The 21,565-nt window shown below is 42.0% G+C and overlaps 1 protein-coding gene across 1 annotated transcript in view; it reads right to left on the bottom strand.

Moving 5' to 3' along the window:
• Positions 1-21,565, bottom strand: part of LOC109892937 (protein Aster-B-like) — a 70,484-nt gene that overhangs the window by 17,012 nt on the left and 31,907 nt on the right. The window contains exons 3-4 of the mRNA XM_031825948.1: positions 19,645-19,665; positions 11,428-11,448 (exon numbers count right to left, since the gene is read on the bottom strand). Coding sequence (XP_031681808.1) covers positions 11,428-11,448; positions 19,645-19,665 — 42 coding nt within the window. The remainder of the gene's footprint in view (positions 1-11,427; positions 11,449-19,644; positions 19,666-21,565) is intronic.

Raw genomic sequence — 21,565 nt, 5'->3', positions numbered from 1 at the left:
GGTCTGGTATTCCCCCTTTGTCGTCGGAGTGCAATTCTTTGCAGTCTCTGAGAGCCAAGTGTTTTTTAGGCTTTTTTTATGATTCTGATTGCTCCCTTAGACGCGCACACACATGCGGACGCACACACACACACAGTGTCGATGCTGCTGTTGACCTACAGTAACTTCAGCCCTCGGGGGAGTGGTTGTTTGTCATCAGCCCCTCCCTCTCTATCTCCCCCCTTTCTCTCTCCTCTGGTATGGTCAGAAATAATACAACACGTCTCTGAACCCTCCCAGAGAGCAGTGGGAACCAGAGCTATCTGGAACGATATCTGTAACAACTACAGGTCGACCACCACAGGTAGCTAGCAGAGCTTTGGTGCGGAGCATAACTTAAAAAGACAGATTTATTCACAGCACATTTCACAACTCAGTACTCAAGAACGAAGGAGTGTGAACGTTTCCTAACACTCCAAAAACGGTAGAACCTAGAAACTATAGGTGTCCCTGCTATCACACACACACCCACATTCATGTCTGACATGTCACTCATGTAAACCCTGGTGACCAGTGGCAAGCGGAAGGCTACTCCTTTCTCCAGCTAAAAGTCCAGGCTGGGAGATGGCAAGAACTCCAGATGACAGCCAGTGTCAATAATTACTCTGATAAATCCATAAAGTACAGTTAGGCATGTGTCCACAATGTAAGCTGAGAAACGTATTTACACTCAGGAAATCAGGAGACCCCTTTTTCTGGAATGGGAATGTCCCCCACCCTCCACCCTCTCTCTCTGTTCCTGTTTTTGGGGAAAGTTGATCCCCCTCGTAAATCTTGAGAGGCCAGTTGAGCACCAGGTGCACCGGTTGGTCCGGGTTAAGAACGGTCTAAGACCAAGTCAGGACCAAGTTTAACCCGGGTTAAGACGAGGTTAACACCTGGGACAGACACAGGACAAGCCTCCAGTCAGTTAAAGATTTCAGAGGAAAATGCAACAATGCTTTGTAGTCTGGAATCAATGGGTGGACCAGCGTTGCTTTTAAGACGTTGCTTTAAAACAGTCCTCTTCACATGGAGTTTAGAGCCATCTTCTACGTCCAGGATAGAGAAACCTAGGGAGCTAAGACACTGCCGTCATCCCCAAAGTAATTTCAGAGAGCGATACCTCCAAAGGTGCTGTAGAAAGGCACGGTCTCCTCAAATGATTTCCCAAAAGCAATATTTATCCCAACATATCAAAACAAACACAATCCACATGGAGGGGGAAAAAAGTACATCTTTCCACACGGACACCGAGAAACCATACAAGCTCAGCTCAAGCAGTCTCAACATCTAAAAATCAAATTGAGCAAATCAAAATATAATCCCGAAACAAAAAGAGCAGTCGCCTCTCGCTCTCTCTCCTTCTCTCACTCTCAGTCGTATTCCAATGTGTGAAAACGGACACACACACACACACACAAAGTCTTTGTCCTCAGTGAGAGGGCAGAAAACCGAAAAATCCTCTTGGCCAGTTTGGGATGCTTTAACTTGTCCAGTGAAGGGCCAGCTACTCATCAATGAAAGTGGTCAACAGTGCATCCCAGGACAGAGTGTAAACCCTGTGACTGACCACACGAACCACTGCACACTACTGACCAGGCAAACCACAACAGAGCTCATACCAGGACTCTAGTCCTACTGCTAAAATTGCGCCCTCTCTCTCGCTCTCTGCTTTATAACAAAAAAGCTGTGTAGGAGGAGCGAGTGTGTGAGTGTGTTTTTGTGTTAAGGGAGAGAGAGAAAAGAGAAAGAGAGAAAGAGAGAGAGAGGGGAAATGGGAGGGTCGAAGCCCAGTGGGTGGGGTGGGTGTAGAGGGGTACTTGAGTGCAGCAGGAGTGAGTTTGAGTGTGTCTGTGTGTTTCTGCAATGTGAGTCTGTGCGCCCGTTTTGAGCAGTGTGATTGTGTGTGCCTGCCGTGGGTGCCTGTATGGTTTTATGGGTATGAATCCCGTCCAAAAACCCTTCTCCCTCTCCTCCTCCTTGTCCAGTCCCTCCCTCTCTCCTTCTCTCTCCCTCCTTCTCAGCCTGTCAGAAAGCCTGTTTCTAGCCCACCCCATGGTGGCCCCAACACATCACAACAACACTTCGGGAAGTTTAGAGAACCAATTGACTTCCTTGAAAAAGCCCTTTCTTTTCCTCCTCAATGAACTGAGTTGACCCCTATAGGTCTCTATGTGAAGACCCAGAGGATACACAGGAATCAATGTGTGTGTGTGTGTTTTTCCTCTTATGATACACAGTGTGAATTTATTTTCCTGGAAACGTGAGGGAGGCAACCATGAATTCAGAGGTTTTCAGAGAGAGAGAGCAGCACACAGAAGTACCCATTGTATGTATTTGTGTGTGTGTGTTTTATCTATAGTGTAAACATTGTAGTATTGCCAAGGGCAACTCCCCAGCCAGATCGCTCTCTTTCTCCAAATCTTTTTCTCTCCCTCCCACTCCCTATCTCTCAGGACATGGGGTGAATGAACTCCAAAGACCCTCTGATGGACGGGGATTTGGAGTTAGGGCTGTCGGTGGCGCCTACACTCATACCAGAAAGGTGATTCATGCAGCTACACTGCCCCCCCCCCCCCCAACCTGACTCCACCTTTCGCCCTCTCTCCCCTCCTCATCTCCCCCCACACAAACATCTGGCTGAGACCTTGCAGTCTCCCTGTGACGTTACCCAATGGAACCAGGGACGTGTTCAGACACACTATAGCAAAACCGTTTTGAAATAGAAAAATAAAAAGGAGTGCGTCTTAATGGACAAGTGTAAGAGGTCCCTCCACGTTTCAGTCTGTTTTAAAATGTTTTCCCTCTACTGAACATGACTCAGTGCGTAGGGTAATAGCCTACATATATCATTGTCACTGGGTGCATGTGGGGTGACTGGGTGCATCACCTCTCCCCTTTTCTTTCTGTTCAGACCGCCAATGATAGAATGGTTGAAGTCAAGGTCCATTGAACACATTGCGGAGACGAGAAACAATATGTTTTTCCCACTATGCACCTGGAACAATATGCTATTTTAGGCTGTGTGAACAACCCTATGATAGACGGGCAGCCATAGTCAACTACAGCTTGTCTATTGACTGGGTGTGTTTCAAATCAAATTCCATTTTATTTGTCATAAGCTTCGCATACAACAGGTGTAGATGAACAGTGAAATGCTTACATACCAATCCTTTTTTTTTGTTACCTCTGTGAAGTCATACAGATCACATCCTTCCGTTTATTTTTATTTACAGAGCCCTGTTCTACAAGCTTCCCACTTACCTAACTTCACTGTTCAGATTCAACGTGACAAGTTAGCCGACTTACCTAACTTCACTTTTAATATTTAAAAAATGGTTTGTTATCAAACCCGTTCACAGGGTTGGCTAACTCTTTTATACAACGGGTAGCCAACACTTTTATACAACGGGTAACCAACACTTTTATACAACGGGTAACCAACACTTTTATACAACGGGTAACCAACACTTTTATACAACGGGTAACCAACACTTTTATACAACGGGTAACCAACACTTTTATACAACGGGTAACCAACACTTTTATACAACGGGTAACCAACACTTTTATACAACGGGTAGCCAACACTTTTATACAACTGGTAACCAGCACTTTTATACAACGGGTAACCAACACTTTTATACAACGGGTAACCAACACTTTTATACAACGGGTAGCCAACACTTTTATACAACTGGTAACCAACACTTTTATACAACGGGTAACCAACACTTTTATACAACGGGTAACCAACACTTTTATACAACGGGTAACCAACACTTTTATACAACGGGTAGCCAACACTTTTATACAACTGGTAACCAGCACTTTTATACAACGGGTAACCAACACTTTTATACAACGGGTAGCCAACACTTTTATACAACTGGTAACCAACACTTTTATACAACGGGTAACCAACACTTTTATACAACGGGTAGCCAACACTTTTATACAACGGGTAACCAACATATGCAAATAATGATGGACATATTTTCATTTTTGAAATATATTTTGATGAATTTATTCATACTATTTCATCCTTACACAAGATATAGTCTTGTCACAAATCTAGGGTTGCTACCCAAACCAGTTGGTCGTTCGTTCTATCGGTTTGGTTGCTGGAGACTCGACCCAGACATTCAGTCTTTTTGTTCTGTATCTATGGACGCGACCTAGTTGTTCATTCTAAATGTTCCATTGCCAAATTGGCTGGCAACATTCTTATCCCTTGCTTGCTAGCTAGCCAACTATATCTAATTACAGTCACATCAAACAGTGCAGCCAGAATAACAACATTAGCTGCATTTGCACTTGTTTAAGCTGTTTTCTAGTGACATTTATTTGGATACATCCATAACAATGAGCTAATGAGGCACGATTTCACCTGGCATAGAAAATGTGCTCACTCGTCAGGACACTGTTGTTAAGAGGAGCTAGACAACACAGCTAACACAACTTCAAACTGAAGCTGGAAAGACTGCAAACTAGCTGCACTTCATTTCATTTGACCTTTCTTCAATTTACATTTCTTTGTATATATCCATAAAAAATTATGCCAGCTGATTCATTATTTCCACTGGCTGAGAAACACTGCCTGCCTGTCTGTCTCGTCCCGAATCCGGACACGTTCATTACTGTGGGACAGCTGGATATCGAATTTGAACATTGAAACAATGTTGCAAATGTCGGAGAGACACACAGCAAGGGTTTTTACAATTGAAATAAATTCATTAGGTCCAACACTTTACATGTTGCATTTATATTTTGGTTCAGAATAAATATAGGTAGGTGTAAAGTGACTAGACAATAGGATAGATAATAGATAGTAGCAGCATCGTATGTGGTAAATATGAAAGTGTGTGTGTGTGTGGCTTCAGTATGCATGTGTGCACGTGCTGTGTGTGTGTGGGCGTATGTATAGTGTGTGTATGCGTGTGTGTGTTGGGGTGTCAGTAAGTATGTGTGAGTGTGTGGGTAGAGTCCAGTGTGTGTATGCGTGTGTGTTGGGGTGTCAGTAAGTATGTGTGAGTGTGTGGGTAGAGTCCAGTGTGTGTATGCGTGTGTGTGTTGGGGTGTCAGTAAGTATGTGGGAGTGTGTGGGTAGAGTCCAGTGTGTGTGTTGGGGTGTCAGTAAGAATGTGTGAGTGTGTGGGTAGAGTCCAGTGTGTGGGTAGAGTCCAGTGTGTGTATGCGTGTGTGTTGGGGTGTCAGTAAGTATGTGTGAGTGTGTGGGTAGAGTCCAGTGTGTGTATGCGTGTGTGTGTTGGGGTGTCAGTGAGTGTGTGGGTAGAGTCCAGTGTGTGTATGCGTGTGTGTGTTGGGGTGTCAGTAAGTATGTGGGAGTGTGTGGGTAGAGTCCAGTGTGTGTGTTGGGGTGTCAGTAAGAATGTGTGAGTGTGTGGGTAGAGTCCAGTGTGTGGGTAGAGTCCAGTGTGTGTATGCGTGTGTGTGTTGGGGTGTCAGTAAGTATGTGTGAGTGTGTGGGTAGAGTCCAGTGTGTGTGTTGGGGTGTCAGTAAGAATGGGTGAGTGTGTGGGTAGAGTCCAGTGTGTGGGTAGAGTCCAGTGTGTGTGTTGGGGTGTCAGTAAGAATGTGTGAGTGTGTGGGTAGAGTCCAGTGTGTGGGTAGAGTCCAGTGTGTGTGCATAGAGCCAGTACAAGTTGTTAGTACAAAAAAGGGTCAATGCAGGTAGTCCAGGTAACCATTTGATTATCTATTTAGCAGTCTTGTTTAGCAGTCTTATGGCTTGGGGGTAGAAGCTGTTAATTGTCCTTTTGGTTCCAGACTTGGTGCACTGGTAAACGCTTGCCGTGCGGTAGCATAGAGAACAGTCTATGGGTTGGCTGGAGTCTCTGACACCGCCTGGTATAAAGGTCCTGGATGGCAGGGAGCTCGGCCCCAGTGATGCACTACCACCCTCTGTAGCGCCTTGCGGCCGGGTGCCTTGCAGTTTCCTTACCAAGCGGTGATGCAACCCGTCAAGATGCCCTCAATTGTGCAGCTGTAGAACTTTCTGAGGATCTGAGGGCCCAGGCCCAAATCTTTTTAGCCTCCTGATGGGATAGGCCACATGAGGATAGGCCACATGAGGATAGGCTACATTATGAGGATTGGATACATTTTGAGGATAGGATACATTTTGAGGATAGGATACATTTTGAGGATAGGATCAATTTTGAGGATAGGATACATTATGAGGATAGGATACATTATGAGGATAGCATATATTATGAGGATAGGATACATTATGAGGATTGGCTACATTAAACCAAATCAAATGAAATCACATTTTATTTGTCACATACATATGGTTAGCAGATGTTAATGTGAGTGTAGCGAAATGCTTGTGCTTCTAGTTCCGACAGTGCAGTATTATCTAACAAGTCATCTAACAATTCCCCAATAACTACCTAATACACACAAATATAAAAGGGGTGAATATGTACATATAAATATATGGATGAGCGATGGCCGAGCAGCATAGGCAAGGTGCAATAGATGGTATAAAATACAGTATATACATATGATATGAGTAATGTAAGAAATGTAAATATTATTAAAGTGGCATTATTTAAAGTGGCATTGTTTAAAGTCACTGTCACACACTGACCATAGAGAGCCCTTGGTTATCTATGGTGTAGTAGGTCAGGGTGTGACTAGGGGGTGTTCTAGGTTATATATTTCTATGTTGGTGCTCTTGGTATGGTTTCCAATTAGAGGCAGCTGATGTTCGTTGTCTCTGATTGGGGATCATACTTAAGGGTTCCCTGTTCCCACCTGCTTTGTGGGATATTGTTTTTGAGTGAGTGCATGTTGCACCGCAGTACTGCATGGTTGTTGTTTGTGTCTTGGTTTGTTTTAAGTTTCACTAAAAATAAAGTTGTGGAACTCAATGGCCTTGGTCCGTCTCTCAATATGTTCGTGACTAGTGACCATTTATTACAGTGGCCAGTTATTGGGTCTCAATGTAGGCAGCAGCCTCTCTGAGTTAGTGATTACTGTTTAGCAGTCTGATGGCCTTGAGATATAAGCTGTTTTTCAGTCTCTCGGTCCCAGCTTTGATGTACCTTGCCTTCTGGATGGTAGCAGGGTGAACAGACTGGTTTGGGTGGTTGTTGACCTTGATAATCTTTTTGGTCTTCCTGTGACGTCGGGTGCTGTAGGTTTAATGGAGGGCAGGTAATTTGACCCCTAGTGATGTGTTGTGCAGACCGCACCACCCTCTGGAGAGCCTTGTGGTTGAGGGTGGTGCAGTTGCCATACCAGGTTGTGATACAGCCTGATGCTCTCAATTGTGCATCTGTAAAAGTTTGTCAGGGTTTTAGGTGACAGGCTACATTTCTTCAGCCTGCTGAGGTTGAAGAGGTGCTGTTGCACCTTCTTCACCACACTGTCTGTGTGGGTGGACCATTTTAGTTTGTCTGGGATGTGTACGCCGAGGAGAATAGGCTACATTATGAGGATAGGCTACATTATGAGGATAGGATACATTATGAGGATAGGATACATTATGAGGATAGGATACATTATGAGGATAGGATACATTATGAGGATAGGCTACATTATGAGGATAGGCTACATTATGAGGATAGGATACATTATGAGGATAGGATACATTATGAGGATAGGCTACATTATGAGGATAGGCTACATTATGAGGATAGGCTACATTATGAGGATAGGATACATTATGAGGATAGGCTACATTATGAGGATAGGATACATTATGAGGATAGGCTACATTATGAGGATAGGCTACATTATGAGGATAGGCTACATTATGAGGATAGGATACATTATGAGGATAGGATACATTATGAGGATAGGATACATTATGAGGATAGGATACATTATGAGGATAGGCTACATTATGAGGATAGGATACATTATGAGGATAGGCTACATTATGAGGATAGGCTACATTATGAGGATAGGATACATTATGAGGATAGGATACATTATGAGGATAGGATACATTATGAGGATAGGATACATTATGACCACGAGGTCTAAGAGACACAGACCTCTCCACACAGCCAGAGAAATGAAGGGGAAAAGAAACGGTAAAAGAAAAAGGGGATAAAGTGAGAACTGTGCAGTTTCTCTGCATGACAGCAACTCTTCCCTCATAATGTAGCCTATCCTCATAATGTATCCTATCCTCATAATGTATCCTATCCTCATAATGTATCCTATCCACATAATGTATCCTATCCACATAATGTAGCCTATCCACATAATGTGGCCTATCCTCATAATGTGGCCTATCCTCATAATGTGGCCTATCCTCATAATGTAGCCTATCCTCATAATGTATCCTATCCACATAATGTGGCCTATCCTCATAATGTGGCCTATCCTCATAATGTGGCCTATCCTCATAATGTATCCTATCCTCATAATGTCGCCTATAATGTTGTGCCTTCCTGTATCATACTTATGCTAAAATGTTTATTCTATTCTACTGAGCCATAATGTGGCCTATCCTCATAATGTGGCCTATCCTCATAATGTAGCCTATCCTCATAATGTATCCTATCCACATAATGTAGCCTATCCTCATAATGTAGCCTATCCTCATAATGTGGCCTATCCTCATAATGTGGCCTATCCTCATAATGTGGCCTATCCTCATAATGTAGCCTATCCTCATAATGTATCCTATCCACATAATGTAGCCTATCCTCATAATGTATCCTATCCACATAATGTATCCTATCCACATAATGTATCCTATCCACATAATGTAGCCTATCCTCATAATGTGGCCTATCCTCATAATGTATCCTATCCTCTTAATGTATCCTATCCACATAATGTATCCGATCAACATAATGTGGCCTATCCTCATAATGTAGCCTATCCTCATAATGTATCCTATCCTCATAATGTAGCCTATCCTCATAATGTGGCCTATCCACATAATGTGGCCTATCCTCATAATGTATCCTATCCTCATAATGTAGCCTCCCCTCATAATGTATCCTATCCTCATAATGTCGCCTATAATGTTGTGCCTTCCTGTATCATACTTATGCTAAAATGTTTATTCTATTCTACTGAGCCATTTACTTCAGTTCCTATTCTTATATTTTATTATTGTTGTTGTATTGTCTTGTAAATGTTTTGTTGGATGGTGTATACCACGTGTATCCCGTACATACGACTATTACAACTTGAACTCGAACCACACAGACTGTAAACAGTAAATACAAGACGTTTTGGACCCAGGGACATTGCTTCTGGAACAGCTAATGGGGATCCTAGTAAATAAACAAATAACAATACCTAAAATGGCTTCTCAGCTGCTCAGTCACACTGCGGTTTATGGCCAAAGATTTGGTTTGTTTTACAGCCACTACAGACCGTTAGGTTCAGACACACCTCATCTATATCCAATCAGGCATGACCTGGACACACTGACCTGGATGCAAGCCATGCCGCCGTAAATCACTGGAGTCCAGTTAGGTTGGATTTACACTCTACACTCACTATAGGCACACTCCAAAGAGGCTTAGCAAAATTCTGCTTTGTGACTTCACTGCACACCACATGAAGCACTGAGATTTCGGTGTACGCAAGAATTTGTCATTTTACTCAAGCGTCAGTGATGTTTTGCTGAGGAGAACATTGCTGGAGTGCAAACCCAGTCTTACTACACCACCAAAGGCCCAAAGGTGGCAGACAGCACGAAATGTAAAGTACAGATGTAGGCTACCATGTTTGTTCAATGGACTAACAACTCAACTCTCCTCTGACACTGAAAAAACTGTGTCCCTAATTCAGATCATCCTAATTCACACTTCCTGTCGATATTCAGAAACAGGAAACAGGAAGTGCATCGTATTACATCTTCACCAGCATTAACTAAATCCAGCACACTGTAATGCAACGGACCACAGAAACAAGCATTTGTTATGGGACAAATACTGATAGTCAGCACAGCTCATACAGTACATGAGAATTCAAATACACAGTAATGTTCATATAATATACTGCAGACTTGGAACTAAAAACAGAAAAAGGCAGGCGTGGGAATGACAGGCTGGTAATTCTAGTCATGGGGTTGGATCTGCATTGATCAGGCTCATTCAGTGATGGCATCCCAAATTGCACCCCATTCCCTATAGTGCACTACTTTTGGTAGTGTACCCCTTACCCTTACCAGGGGACAAGAGACACTGGTCAAAAGTATTGCACTGTGTAGGGAATAGGGTGTCATTTGGGACGCAGTCCTGATACACAGAACAAAAGTCAGCTTGATTCATCAGAGGGTGGTGGGGCGATCGACTGATCGCTCCACAATGGACCTTTTGTCAGCTTCACTGCTTATCTGCAGTCCAAGGGCACACAGACCATGGTTGCAGTCAGATGTATACACAAACGTATTCAGCACACACACACACATATACACAGACATAAAAGCATGCAAACACATACATACACACACAGAAAACATGACAGAACAACGTCGTCTCATACTGAATGTCCTTTGTCTCCAATCTCTCTCCATTTCCCAAGGGAAAAATATACCACGAGGCAACTCCATTGTTAAATGTGTATTCCCTATTCACCAGGTGAATCGCAATTGAGGAAATGTTCATGTTTACTTGAATGGCATTTCAATGAGCTGTGATTTTCATTTATTAAAAGTGAATTCATAATTTCATATGAATAATGAATGTAATCATTACCAGGTATGTGCTGATAGATAATTTGTAGGGGAAGTACTTCAAAGGCAGGTCTTTTCAAATCTGCATAGCAACTGTTCTCTCTATTGGTTTCCCCATGACTTCTATTTTAAAATGATATATGGAGAAGATGCAAAGTAGCCTTGGTGAGGTGTCCATACAGCACATCATTCATTCACATCAAATCATTCAACATGAGATTGCCTGCCTCAGAAGTATGTGTTTAAAATGGGAAAATGTGTCACACCTTTTGCTTCATGTTGGTTGTGGGTGATGTTGGGTTGCAAGTCAACAGAATTCAAACTCTTTCATCCTTTGTTAAAAACGATAACCGTTCTCATGCTCAACCAATAGCAGCATTCGAAGAAAGATGAGGTATAGCATGATACCTAACAGTCAGCCATCAATCAACGGACAAAGTACAACACAGTCAGACCACATGAAGACCTGTCTTACCCATATCACTTTGAAATACTGTATATATGGTCATAATGGTAATTTTAACAGATGCTTTTATCCCAAGCAACTTCGCACGCACGCACGCACGCACACACACACACACACACACACACACAAAATGTGGGAATCAAACTCACAAATGCAAGCGCCTTGCTCCAACCCACTGTGTCAACGAAACATGCAACATATCACACACAGTAAAAAAAACAGCTCATCCAGAAGAGGTCGGAGAAGAGGTAGAGAGACTTACGTTGTACCAGCTCTGGCTTTTCTGTGGTTACAAACATCAAGGTGAAGGAGACAAAAAAGATGAGAAACATGAGACATGGGTTAGTCCACACACAAAAGAGCTTCCACAACTTATACAGAATAACATACTAGCCTGTCACACTGCTAACAAAACCTTAGAAAAGTATGTAAGAAGTAAATATAAAAGTCAATACTCATATACACCACAGGAGAGCAGCAATGGGCTGCATATTAATAACTGGGGGGAAATGATGACACTCAAAAGTTCAATTATTGAAAAGAAGAGACCTTGTCCATATATGATATTGTAGTAGACTTTAAGACTAGGTGGGCATTCCTAAATGGCACCATATTCCCTATAGTGCACTACTTTTTACCAGGGTCCATAGGGTTCTACTCAAAAGCAGTGCACTATGTAGGGAATATAGAGCATCCTAGATACAGTTGAAGTCAGAAGTTAAAACTCATTTTTAAAACTCGTTTTTCAACCACACAAATTTCTTGTTAACAAACTATAGTTTTGGCAAGTCAGTAAGAACATCAACTTTGTGCATTACACAAGCAATTGATCACAGACAGATTATTTCACTTATAATTCACTGTATCGCAATTCCAGTGTGTCAGAAGTTTACATACACTAAGTTGACTGTGCCTTTAAACAGCTTGGAAAATGATGTCATGGCTTTAGAATTCCATGGCTTTAGAAAATGATGTCATGGCTTCAGAAGCTTCTGATAGGCTAATTGACATCATTTGAGTCAATTGGAGTTGTACATGGGGTTGCATTTCAAGGCATACCTTCAAACTCAGTGCCTCTTTGCTTGACATCATGGGAAAATCAAAAGAAATCAGCCAAGACCTCAGAAAATAATTTGTAGACCTCCACAAGTCTGGTTCATTCTTGGGAGCAATTTCCAAATGCCTGAAGGTACCACGTTCATCTGTACAAACAATATTACGCAAGTATAAACACCATGGGACCACGCAGCCTTCATACCGCTCAGGAAGGAAACATGTTCTGTCTCCTAGAGAGGAACTTACTTTGGTGCGAAAAGTGCAAAACAATCCCAGAACAACAGCAAAGGACATTGTGAAGATGCTGGAGGAAACAGGTACAAAAGTATCTATATCCACAGTAAAACGAGTCTAATATCGACATAACCGGAAAATCCGCTCAATAAGGAAGAAGCCACTGCTCCAAAACCGCCATAAAAATGCCAGACTACGGTTTGCAACTGCACAAGGGGATAAAGATCGTACTTTTTGAAGAAATGTCCTCTGTTCTGATGAAACAAAAATAGAACTGTTTGGCCATAAAGACCATCGTTATGTTTGGAGGAAAAAGGGGGAGGCTTGCAAGCCAAAGAACACCATCCCAACCGTGATGCACGGGGGTGGCAGCATCATATTGTGGGGGTGCTTTGCTGCAGGAAGGACTTGTGCACTTCACAAAATAGATGGCATCATGAGGGAGGAAAATTATGTGGATATATTGAAGCAACATCTCAAGACATCAGTCACGAAGTTAAAGCTTGGTTGCAAATGGGTCTTCCAAATGGACAATTACCCTAAGCATACTTCCAAAGTTGTGGCAAAATAGCTTAAGGACAACAAAGTCAAGGTATTAGAGTAGCCATCACAAAGCCCTGACCTCAATCCTATATAAAATTTGTGGGCAGAACTGAAAAAGCGTGTGCGAGCAAGGAGGCCTATAAAAATGACTCAGTTACACCAGCTCTGTCAGGAGGAATGGGCCAAAATTCACCCAAGTTATTGTGGGAAGCTTGTGGAAGGCTACCTGAAACGTTTGACCCAAGTTAAACAATGTAAAGGCAATGCTACCAAATACACTCAATTAGTATGTAAACTTCTGACCCACTGGGAATGTGATGAAAGAAATAAAAGCTGAAATAAATCATTCTCTCTACTATTATTCTGACATTTCACATTCTTAAAATAAAGTGGTGATCCTAACTGACCTAAGACAGTTAATTTTTACTAGGATTAAATGTCAGTAATTGTGAAAACTGAGTTTAAATGTATTTCGCTAAGGTGTATGTAAACTTCTGACTTCAAATGTATGTATGAAGGCCTCTTATGATAGCAGCTTACAATGAGCTGCCTTCAATTGTGTAAAAAATATTCTATTACAAATGAATCATCCATATTACACATAAAACAACCGAACTTCAACATCCCTTTGATGATTTTTTCTGGTTGTTAACTTGTTTTGTAGTTGAGAAAACATCCTATAACCAGACTACAACCAACTGGTCTCTGTTACAACCATGATGAGGTCAAGAAAGACTAAAAAAGTTCTGGGGTCTGGTCCAGTGGTAGTGCTGCTGACACCAGATTACCTATTGCCTGTCTGGGCATGGGTTGCAAAACCTGCCCTGCAACTTTCAATTCTGTTTCTCCCTACATCTCATTTTGCTCAATACCTCCCCAATAAAGAAAAAAAGATGAAAAGGGAGTGGATGTTCAAAAACGAGTACGCAACCTACCCATGACGTCATAATGACCTCATTGTAACCAGTTACACCCGCTAGGAGATTCATGTTTGGAGCACACTGAACCAAGGACAAGTAGGTTTGAGCTAGGCGGTGAGGTGAAATATGGTCACAAGCAGGGGTCAAGATTAAGAGGGCCTTGGAGGTTTCAGAGGGCTAATGGAGGGTTAAAGAAAAGATGAGCGCTTACTTTAATCAGTTTTAGTCTGTCATACTGGAAAGAAAAACACACAGACAAAAGCGGTCATGCAAATGAGAGACGAGAGAGTTAAGACGACACGTACAGACATGCAGTGCCTTCGGAAAGTAGTTATCTTTACGATCTAGACAAAATTCTCTGTAATGTCAAAGTGGAAGAAATGTTATTTTTCTTTTGTTGAATTCATTGAAAATAATTTTTTTTTAAATCTTGATTCGATAAGTATTCAACCCCCTGAATAAATACATTTGTCAGCGATTACAGCTGTAAGACTTTCTGGGTAAGTCTCTAAGAGCTTTTCACACCTGGATTGTACAATATTTGCCCATTATTATTTGTCCTGTGCTTAGCTCAGATCCGTTTCTTTTTATCCTAAAACACTAGTCCTTGCCGATGACAAGCATACGCATAACATGATGCATCTTTTGGAATATTTGTATTCTGTACAGGTTTCCTTCATTTCATTCTGTCATTTAGTTTAGTATTGTGGAGTAACTACAATGTTGTTGATCCATCTTTAGTTTTCTCCTATCACAGCCAATAAACTCTGCAACTGTTTTAAAATCACCATTGGCCTCATTGTGAAATTTCAGAGCGGTTTCTTGCCTCTCCAGCAACTCAGTTAGGAATAACGCCTGTATCTTTGTAATAACTGGGTGTATTGATACACCATCTAAAGAGTAATTCATAACTTCACCATGCTCAAAGGGATATGTTTTTTTTACCCATCTACCAATAGGTGCCCTCCTTTGTGAGGCATTGGAAAACCTCCATCGTCTTTGTGGTTGGATCGGTGCTTGACATTCACTGTTTGACTGAAGGGTACAGAGATGGGGTAGTCATTCAAAATCCGGTTAAACATTACTATTTGACATGCAACTTATTTGACTTGTTAAGCAAATATTTACTCTAAAATGTATTTAGGCTTGCCATAACGAAAGGGTTGAATACTTATTGACTCAATTGTAGAAACTTGTGGAAAACAATTCCACTTTGACATTATGGGGTATTGTGTGTAGATCAGTGACACAAAATCTCATTTTAAATTCAGGCTGTAACACAACAAAATGTAGAAAAAGGCAAGAGGTGTGAAAACCTTCTGAAGGCACTGCATATTATACATACATTAAGACATATACTGGAAGGAATGACAGAGTTGGAATGTGGATGGTTTGTCGGTAGCTGTTATGGTGTTCCAAAAGGGATTCAAGCCCGTTTGAGGCTTTCGATTATGTTCCTTGTGTCCCATTTGTTCTAACTCAGATGCTGGAGAGGCTGAAGGTATGAGTGTGTAGCGAGTGTGTGCTCCTCCAACTAAGAGGACAGTGAACAACGGTGAATGTCTATTACTTTTTCCCCTCCTATGTGCCGAGCCATGGTGTACCGGTAACACTCCCTGGCACATGTACAACTCCCCACTGGAGACCACGGTCCAATCCCTGTATCCACTCTTTACACGGTTTCTCCCACTTTCCTGTCTCCCCACATCATTTTTAGCACTGTCTGAATAAAGTGTCAAAACACCCCAAAAATATAGATTTAAACTTTTCCCCTTCCATATGTTAGCTTGTTCAGAAAGTATTACAAGTTAGTGGTGGTTAGTGGGAGGCGAAGTAGTGTGCGTGTGCATCTGTGTGTATGTGTGTGTGTGCGTACATGCCTTCAAATACTCATGCTCGGGGTCTGTCCTGGTACCACAGCAATGCTACAAAACACCACAGAACAGACTTCACTCATACAGCGTGGTACTCCATCAAAGTAAAGAAACAGTATGAACAGTAGCTCTGAGGTGAAGTTTCCCCTAGGTACAGATCTAGGATCAGCTTCCCCCAATCTTAACCATTATTGGGGAAAATACAAAAACTGACCCAAGATCAGCGTCTAGGGGCAACTTCAGTACCTGTAACACAGAACATTTCAGACAAGAGGGCCACATAGGGGATCATGAGGTTGTCAGGAAAGAGTGTTAGAGTAGGGTAGGAAGGCTAGGTCATGTTCATTAGGCACAAAACAGAAGAGAACCCACTGAGAACGGCAGGGACTATCTGGCATTGTTCAATAAGAAACATTCATTTTCGTTGCAAAACGTTTTAAAACATTTTATGTTGCGTGCCCTAATGAACACAACCATGAGAAGGGGTTAGGCAAGGTCAAGTGAAAGAAGGTTAAGATAACAAAGGCCGTATGGTCAAAACCAAGTATACGTTAGTATACCCTTAGTATAGCCAACTCTTAGTATAGACTCTTAGTAAACTCCTTGAGCCAATTGCAACCACTGATGGCCACTAGGTCATCACCAGCTGATCTCTCGTTATACCATCAATACGCTGTAAAATCACCCGCAGAGCTGATCTCAATTGCAACCATCATCCGCCACTTTACCGCTCCATAACGCGGATGTCGGGGTTATGTTCTAGTCCTGATTGAACGCAACAAACATTTATCAAGATGATTTTGCTTTCTGGTGGGTATTATCATTGGAACATTTTAATCTTGCTATTTAAGCAGGCGAAGGGCGATTTCTCTCTTTGACAATCATTCCAAACAACTGAAATATTGTATTTCATTTCCTAAATCTATTAAGGCAACGAACCAACCCAAACACTATATGAATGGAAGAAATCATGGTGTAGGATACATTTTTCATTTCCAATTTATTTAATCCATTAATGATTTTACTTGTCCTAATAAAACATTTATTATCAAGAGGGGGAAAGGAAATAGTCCTGAACTGTAGGCTACACATCAGACATTTGAAACGACAGAGTATCCGGGAAGTATCCCGTTTTTTTCCTCATCAATCTACACACAATACCCCATAATGACAAAGCAAAAACAGGTTTTTAGACTTTTTTTGCAAATGTATTAAATATAAAAACAGAAATACCTTATTTACATAGAGGTATTCAGACCCTTTGCTATGAGACTCCAAATTGAGCTCAGGTGCATCCTGTTTCCACTGATCATCCTTGAGATGTTTTATACAACTTGATTGGAGTCCATCTGTGGTAAATTCAATTGATTGTACAAGTATTTGGAAAGGCACACACCTGTCAATATAAGGTCCCACAGTTGACAGTGAATGTCAGAGCAAAAACCAAGCCATGAGGTCAAAGGAATTGTCTGTAGAGCGCCAAGACAGGTTTGTGTCGAGGCACAGATCTGGGGAAGGGTACCAAAACAGAGGTCCCCAAGAACACAGTGGCCTCCATCATTCTTAAATGGAAGAAGTTTTGAACTACCAACACTCTTCCTAGAGCTGGCCGCCCGGCCAAACTGAGCAATTGGGGGATAAGGGCCTTGGTCAGGGAGGTGACCAAGAATCAAATGGTCATCCTGTAGGGGTCTAGTTCCTCTGTGGAGATGGGAGAACCATCCAGAAGGACAATCATCTCTGCAGCACTCCACCAATCAGGCCTTTATGGTAAAGTGGCCAGACGGAAGCTACTCCGCAGTAAAAGGCACGACAGCCAGCTTGGAGTTTGCCAAAAGGCACCTAACGGACTCTCAGATCATGAGAAACACGATTCTCTGGTCTGATGAAACCAAGATTGAGTTCTTTGGCCTGAATTTCAAGCTTCACGTCTGGAGGAAACCAGGCACCGCTTATCACCTGGCCAAAACCATCCCTACGGTGAAGCATGATGGTGGCAGCTGGTGATGTTTTTCAGCGGCAGGTACTGGGAGACTAGTCCGGACCGAGGGAAAGATAAACGGAGCAAAGTACAGCAAGATGACAACCTGCTCCAGAGCGCTTAGTACCTCAGACTGGGGTGAAAGTTCACCTTCCAACAGGACAACGACCCTATGCACACAGCCTGAATACTTTTGTAAATAATTTATTTCTGTTATTTTAAATACATTTAAAAAATCTCTAAAACTGTTTTTGCTTCGTCATTATGGGTTATTGTTTGTAGATTGATGATGGGGGGGGGGGGGGGAAACTATTGAATCTATTTTATAATAACGCTGTAATGTAACAAAATGGGGAGGAGTCTGAATACTTTTTGAATGCACTGTAAATTGATATTGTATTGTAGTAGTTATTTAAAGTTGCACAAATTATATTGCTTTTATTAAATCTTGTTTGTGGGTAGGCTGGGAGTGAAGAGTAACATTTCCTATGCTGTGAATAGCGGACATTTCTTTATTTGTAGAACAGCGTGCTAACACTCAATAGTGAACCTTTATATTTTCTTCCAGGCCAGTATGTCTACAGTGGCATATTGTACTTTATTGAAGAAACAATGTCTGAATTGGAAGGAAATGTGGTAGGGAGAGTAACCTCTTATTATTTGGATGTCGTTATCTTAACCAAAGAATCAGAGTGGTTTGTTTATAACGCTATTTAAATTGCCTATCACACATGTTGCATTACGTATCACTTTCATTTACAATGTGGTAATTCATTAAAATTGTCTTCAAATTATAATTCTTTGTTGTAATATGTCATATTCTTCCATGTATATTTTTCGATTTCACTGTTCCTGATAGTATGTTTCATTGGGGCGGGAGTAGTAAAACGCAGACAGTGACCATTTCCACTGTCCAGTGTCAAGCTGGTTTGACACCGTAACAGTGTCAGATCAGCTGGTCTGCTAGTTTCATTACACTGTTTATTAGTTGCAAGCAGAGTTATTGTAGCTTGGCGCTCCTGTGTAATCTCCCGTTAGTAGTGTGAGTTATGAAATCCAGCGGTAACCTGCAGTAATAAGTTAGGATCTAAGGTCGGGAACTTCAGTCTTATGTGTGCAGTTAAAATGTAGAGACGGGTGGATAAAAAGGGTACACTGCAATTTGGCGTCCTTCAAAGCGGGGTCACTTCCTGTTTAAAGATCACTAGAGTTCAGTTGTTGTTTTTAATATCTGTGAGCAGGACGTGACCCTGCTTTGTATGATGGACATGTCTCAAGGGAGTTCATATATTGAAAAGAGCCAATAGTGTCAGTCTGGGCAGATTTAAATTCTGTCTGTAAACAGGAAGTGGCCCTCAGCGCTGTATGAGGACATCATATTGATGAGTGTACCTTTAAGGTAGGATGGGATAATGCATTGTGATCGAGGCATGGAAAGATGTGTTTTCAGTCATTTAGGGTAATGTTGAATAGTCTGAGGGATTCCGGTTACCATGGTTAACCATTTTAACATCTGCTCTAGCAGCATAAAAAGGACATTATGAGTTAACGCTTCTAGCTAGCATGGCATGAGGGAGATGAGATCAGGTCAGTGCAAGGGTAGGCTAATATAGTTGGTTAGTAAGTGGTACGCTAGGTAAGGCTAACATAGCTTAGCATAGAGAGTTTTGGGTAGTCTCATCAGGTAGAGTAGGGCGGGATTGCATAGGGTAGGATAGGTAACGACAGGATAGAGGTACACGTTAGTTTAGCATAATGTAGGGTGTCAAAGGAAAAACAATTAGCTTATCGCAGAGATAGTGGCAAGTCACGATGCATGAGTACAAGCTAGAAGGAGGGAGGAGAAAAACCAGAAAAAGAGTGATGCTTACTTTGGAAAGTCGCTTGTGAGACTAGCATGCATGAGAAGAAGAACAAAGAAAATCAGAAAACAAAAAGAGCAAATATAAGGAACTAAAACGGTTCAAGTTACAGACTTGGCTTGTGGGGGGTTTTATGATTGTTCAGGTGGTGAAGAAATGTAGCAACCACGTCTCAAAAGTAAACATGGCAAACAAAAGCAGTGACAGACAGTCAACTCCTGAGAGTGGAAGTGAGGCAACATCAGCATGGAATGAGATATGAAAAAGGTTGAGAAGAACATTAGTATGATATACAGTGCATTCGGGAAGTATTCAGACCCCTTCACTTTTTCCACATTGTTACGTTAGCGATTTAAATTCCCCCCCTCCCCTCAATCTACACACCATACTCCATAATGACAGAGCAAAAACGAGTTTAGACATTTTTGCAAATGTATTAAAAATAGAACACTTATCACATTTACAAAAGTATTCAGACCATGTACTCAGTACTTTGTTGAAGCACAATTGGAAGCGATTAGCCTCGAGTCTTCTTGGGTATGACACTACAAGCTTGGCACACCTGTATTTGGGGAGTTTCTCCCATTATTCTCTACAGATCCTCAAGCTCTGTCAGGTTGGATGAGGAACATTGCTGCACAGCTATTTTCAGGTCTCCCCAGAGATGATCGATCGGGTTGAAGTCCGGGCTCTGGCAGGGCCCCTCAAGGACATTCAGAGAGTCCTGAAGCCACTCCCACGCTGTCTTGGTTGTGTGCTTAGTGTCGTTGTCCAGTTTCCCAGTCCCTGCCGCTGAAAAACATCCTTACAGCATGATGCTGCCATCACCATGCTTCAATGTAGGGATGGTCCCAGGTTACCTCCAGACGCGACACGCTTTTTGGCAAACTCCAAGCGGACTGTCGTGCCTTTTACTGAGGAGTGTCTTCCATCTGGCCACTCTACCATAAAGGCTTGATTAGTGGAGTGCTGCAGAGATGGTTGTCCTTCTGGAAGGTTCTCCTCACAGAGGAACTCTGGAGCTCTGTCAGAGTGACCATCAGATTCTTGGTCACCTCCCATACCAAGGCCCTTCTCCCCCGATTGCTCAGTTTGGGTGGGTGGCCAGCTCTAGGAGGAGTGTTGGCGGTTCCAAACTTCTACCATTTAAGAATGATGGAGGCCACTGTGTTCTTGGGGACCTCTCAATGCTGCAGATGTTTTTTGGTACCCTTCCCAAGATCTGTTCCTCGACACAATCCTGTCTCAGAGCTCTACGGACAATTCCTTCGACCTCATGGCTTGGTTTTTGCTCTGACATGCACTGTCAACTGTGGGACCTTATATAGACAGGTGTGTGCCTTTCCAAATCATGTCCAATCAATTGAATTACCACAGGTGGACTCCAATCAAGATGTAGAAACATCTCAAGGATGACCAATGGAAACAAGGTGCATCTGAGCTCAATTTTGAGTCTCATAGCAAAGGGTCTGAATAGTTATGCAAAGGTATTTCTGTCAAAAAATCTGTTTTCGCTTTGTCATTATGGGCTATTGTGTGTAGATTGATGAGGAAAATGTTTTATTTAATCCATTTTAGAATAAGGCTGTAATACTCTCCGAATGTACTCGACTTGAGTATACTTGAGTACTTGACAAAGATGCATGTTTTCAAAATCCAAGATATTTTTTTTTACAGATGGACCTTGTCAATTTCATTCTGACAACCCGCATTGGAGTATATTCTACAGTAAATTATTTCAATTGGGAGAAAGTAATCAATTATACCATTTGTACAAAGATTGCTGCTGTTTCTTTTGTTGTGAGAGTGTGGATTAGTTTTAGGTACAGCGGATCAGAAGTCCTAAAAGGCAAACTACTTTATCGTGAAGATTTGATTAAAAGGCAGAGAAATTGTGTGATGATATGCAGTGGGTGGGGCTAGAGAGGCT

The sequence above is a fragment of the Oncorhynchus kisutch genome, linkage group LG6, assembly GCF_002021735.2.
Source record: "Oncorhynchus kisutch isolate 150728-3 linkage group LG6, Okis_V2, whole genome shotgun sequence".
NCBI lineage: Eukaryota > Metazoa > Chordata > Actinopteri > Salmoniformes > Salmonidae > Oncorhynchus > Oncorhynchus kisutch.
The sequence above is the reverse complement of the archived record's forward strand: the minus strand, read 5'-3'. Positions and strand labels throughout refer to the sequence as shown.